The sequence below is a fragment of the Oratosquilla oratoria genome, chromosome 34 (genome assembly GCF_046742065.1).
Source record: "Oratosquilla oratoria isolate Oo_2021 chromosome 34, ASM4674206v1, whole genome shotgun sequence".
Classification (NCBI taxonomy): domain Eukaryota; kingdom Metazoa; phylum Arthropoda; class Malacostraca; order Stomatopoda; family Squillidae; genus Oratosquilla; species Oratosquilla oratoria.
In genome coordinates, this window is record NC_134810.1 from 34,109,391 (window position 1) to 34,114,390 (window position 5,000).

General features: G+C 42.6%; 1 protein-coding gene across 3 annotated transcripts in view; it reads right to left on the minus strand.

Moving 5' to 3' along the window:
* LOC143018428 (uncharacterized) overlaps positions 1-5,000 on the minus strand; it is a 40,882-nt gene that overhangs the window by 15,408 nt on the left and 20,474 nt on the right. For all 3 annotated transcript variants that reach the window (XM_076173789.1, XM_076173788.1, XM_076173787.1), the window contains exon 2: positions 4,650-4,973. In XM_076173789.1, the coding sequence (XP_076029904.1) occupies positions 4,650-4,971 (322 nt within the window). In that variant the 5' untranslated portion in view covers positions 4,972-4,973. The remainder of the gene's footprint in view (positions 1-4,649; positions 4,974-5,000) is intronic.

Below are 5,000 nucleotides of genomic sequence, written 5' to 3' on the forward strand. Positions count from 1 at the left end.
CGCTGTCGCCGTATAGAAGGCGTATGTACAGATTGATAATCCCCTGCACATGGTACTCCATGCTGAAGCCTAACCAAATGTGTAAACAGCAGGTGAGATCACCCTGCGACATTCTCGGAGTGTGCAGTGTAACAATTCGGAAAAAAATCCTGTGTCTCAGAGACTCGGAACACAACTGCTTCACAGACGCCTAAAGGCGAGCACATTCCAGAATAATCAGACCCGGAAGCACATACGCGGACGAAGCCACCCCCGTTAGTTCCACCCGAAGTATTACACCAAAAGAGACCACCCACATGGTAGAGGAACTCCTTACACAATTTCCTACAACACCCTCATTTGTGCAACCAGAATTCCCAAACTCAACCTGTCACCCTCTCCCCACCTGAATTACAAGATCCTTCTGTGCAACCTCCCACACCCTCCAGTCGACCACACCCCCACCCACCTTCCCTCACTCACCCCAGCAACTATAATCTATTGCCCCAAGAAAAGACCAAGCTCTCCAGAAGCCATAGAAAAGCTAATGGAGAACATCAACTACACCAAACCAGTAAACTTCCAACCTTAACAGCGCAATTAAATCATCCCTTATCCAAACGTAAAGTAAATTATCCCATCCATTAAACCCATCGGAGCAACCCGTAACCTCACAACTGGAAGTGCAAGCGTAAATTCTTGCCACCCTAATACCAACCACATATACCAACACCAACTCTTTTATTAAAGTCTCCTAGACCCAACATTGCCCCCACCAGATACAACTGGAAAGAACGAGTACTTGCTAAGTTCAGAATTACCCAAATAACACCCAAACACACAGAAGAACACAAAAAAGTAGCACTTATACACAACCTGTAATGTGGTGCATTATTACAACACCTTACCAAGCCCTCATACAGAGCATACTTGACTACGGATGTCAAGCCTAACCCAGGTTCAAGCCTATACATAATCGTGTACTTGCGACACCCATATACCACGTGCCCTGTGCTCCTTGAAGCTTGGAGATCAGTGGGGCACAAAGTATATATGTGACAGAAGGGAGACCTTGAATAACTTCATGTAAAAAGTGCTGCCGTCTGGTATTGGCAAGACGGTTGATATGGAGCTATGCGTCCCAAATGTCGCTTCTAGCTGTGGTTGACCACCAAACGGGGTATGTAAAGAAGATGAATCCTGACCTCCAACCTTTCCAAACAATTGTGCATTTCTAGACTCCACCCCTCGGAAACATAATCTAGACGAATACGGATCTTAGATATCTCTAACCACCATATTTCCCAACGACTCCTCCATATACACACAAACGTATATTCGTGCACGAATATAAACATGTATGTATACATGAATACATAAATACGTAAAACTATAAATCGAATCTTGAAGTCGATTGTGCTCCTTTTCTTGTATGGCTGTGAGACGTGAAAACTGGATGCTGACTTGAAGAGCCGTCACGACATTTTTGACATAAAGAGAATTACGGGATATCGTCGGAATGACTCTATCTAGCTAGCGACTGTTTTGGAAGACTCAGTCAAAGCTTGTTATCAACACTATACGAGAACGTCGTCTCTGACTATATGAGCACGTGGCACACTTCACTGGTGTTGATCCCATTCAGAGAGTTATCTGAACAAGAGACAACACTCAGTGGAAGAGACGAAAGGGGAGCCTATAAAACTCATGGCAGGAGCAACTCGACCGATACTGCCAAGAGCTGTTTGGAATAGAAAAGGAAACTGCAAGAGGGTTCGCTCTGACAAATCGTGGAGATAGGCGTCGACCTATAGATGAAACAACGCGCCCCTTTGCGTACATTCCACATGGGTTTTGTACATATGAATATATACTATATATATATATATATATATATATATATAATATATATATATATATAATATATATATATAATATATATATATATTATATATATATATAATATATATATTATATATATATTATATATATATATTATATATATATATATATATATATATATATATATATATATATATATATTGACCACGTATCAATTTCTGCATATATACCTCCTCGAGTTCCTCGACGTTGATGGCTTAGAATTAAAGTGAATTGTGGTTGATAAATGTAAATCTGTTCACTGGGACTCATTCAGTTTTGTACAAATACATACATACATACATATATATATATATATATATATATATATACATATATATATATATAATATATATGATATATATATGCACACAAAACACGTGAGTTTGTGACCTGAAATATTTGGCGTGACACCGTGTGATGTCATTTGTTTATTTTCTTCATCTTTTCGAGACGAATCGTCTTGTTACTATTATCACTTCCTTAGATATTAAAAAATATATACCTAACCTTTGCATTCTATCATAAGACACTGAATACACGAGCTCATTGTATCTGGTAATAATAATTTTCTCACGAAAAATAATATGACCGAGCTGGGTGACATAAAAATAGTTTGCCTTGAGTATTCGTGACTTCATGTGTGCTCACTTTGCGACAGGCAGAAAGGGTCCGGAGAGGGTGTGGTCTGGAACGCATCAACACCCATTTCGCCGGCACACCGACAACATGCTTTGGTTATGGCTTCAAGCACTCCACCCCGCAGGTACCAACAGAGTAGTCGAGTACCATAGAAAAACAAGAGCTATATAAATTCCCTCTCTCTCTCTCTCTCTCTCTCTCTCTCTCTCTCTCTCTCTCTCTCTCTCTCTCTCTCTCTCTCTCTCTCTCTCTCTCTCTCTCTCTCTTTCTCTCTTTCTCTCTTTCTCTCGCTCTCTCTCACACACACACACACACACACACACACACACACACACACACACACACACACACACACACACACACACACACACACACACACACACGAAGAGAAAAAGGTAACATAATTACAATACTCAGGTCACTACAGGAGATAGATTACATTGGCAGAAGAGATCTCTTGATTAAGGATAAGAGGCTTTCAAGAAGCCAGAGGAACAAATTAAGAAAGACCACACGTCTAAAGAATATGAATACAGTTTTTCCTATAGATGCATAAGTACATTGAATAGCCTGTAAGTTGATATAGCTCAAGCTGAAACAATGCATGAATTCAAGTCTGAATGTGATGATTAGAAATCAAAGATATAGTTTAGGTTGGAACTTTGAGGCTAGGTATGATAAATTGGAGAGAAATGACGGGACCCGACGAGCGTTACTCCTTTCCTGCATACTATAATTAATTAAATGCAATTAGGTAAATATATAGACGCACACACGCACGCACGCACGCACACACACACACACACACACACACACACACACACACACACACGCACGCATAAACATACAAAACACAGACACACATACATACATACACGCACGCACAAATACACACACGCACGCAAACACACACACACATACACAATACACACACACACACATACACACAAACACAATACACACACACACACACACACACACATACACACACACACACACACACACACATACACACGCACACACACACAAAACACACACACGAATTTGAGGCTAGGTATGATAAATTGGAGAGTAAGAGACGGGACCCCACGAGCGTTACTCCTGTCTTGTTTACTGCAATTAGATAAATACAATCAGGTAAATACATACACTCTCAAACATTCATTCACACATACAAACAAGGGGTGTGCGTTACCCATAGATTGTGCAATACATAAGCTTTGATCTCTCATCCGGGATTGTCATAGCTGTCGATCACGACGCCATGGAGAATCGCAAGTACATATAGCTCGACGGTATGGTAGTACCGCGATCAGCCGCTAACTCACCAATACGAGTTCGAGGTTCGCCAAGGGCTGAAAATTTCAGCATCGCTGCACCGCAGGCCGGCACTCTAACTCTAATGGGCAATGAGTTGTGTGCGTGTGTGTGTGTGTGTGTGTGTGTGTGTGTGTGTGTGTGTGTGTGTGTGTGTGTGTGTGTGTGTGTGTGTGTGTGTGTGTGTGTGTGTGTGTGTGTGTGTGCGCAAGTGAGGTTGCCCTGCCCAATAGATGGAGCCATATATGAGCTCTGAGTTTCATCCAGAAGAGTAACAGCAGTCGATCATGGGTCTGACACGTGATATAAGGTTGTAATAAACCATACACTCACACACACACACACACACACACACACACACACACACACACACACACACACAATCGTACACACGTGTATACACACACATACACGTTATTCTACGGGTATAATTTCTTTTATGCACATTACAATTACGTATATACAGGATGTCCCAAAAGTGAACTCGCCCCTTAAAATAGTTCGTAACGTTGTCGAATTCATTGATCTACATTATCAGGTGTATGGAAAATGACGATCACCAGTCTGAATATTTGCGAAGACGCAAAGGTGATGACTAGATCAGACGAGAAGGAAAATACATTTGTTCCTTAGGTTAAGATTAATGACTATCATTTTCCTGGCACAGCTGATGAAGTGGTCCAGTGGATTGGACAACGTTATGAAACGAGATTGAGTACACTTTTTGTGACGCCCTGTACACACACGCACGCAGACATACACTCGTACATAGAACATGCACGGACCAGTCCCCCGTTCTCATTAACACTGCATGGTTCAGTAAAGCTTACTTATGATTGCTGCATTAAGTCCAGGGTCGGGCCCCTCGAACATGGAGCCCTCGGGCGCGGGCAGTCCTCCGCGAGCCGGCACGGCAAACATCGGAGGGTAAAGAATGAGGGGGGACACTGCTCCGAAGGACATGACGTCTGGACCCAGAAGGGGCTTGGCGCAGGCGCGCACTGTCAACGTGAAAAGGAGAACTAGCGTGTGTAGAGGCCTCCACCAACTTCCTCTTAGTCTAGAGCGTGATCCTTGTTCCATGTTGGTCTTCCCGCCACTTGGCGCCGACGGTAGTCGCTCTTCCACCGTGATGCCCTCCTCTACGACCATCTCTGAAACAGGAGAAAAAGTGTGTGTCG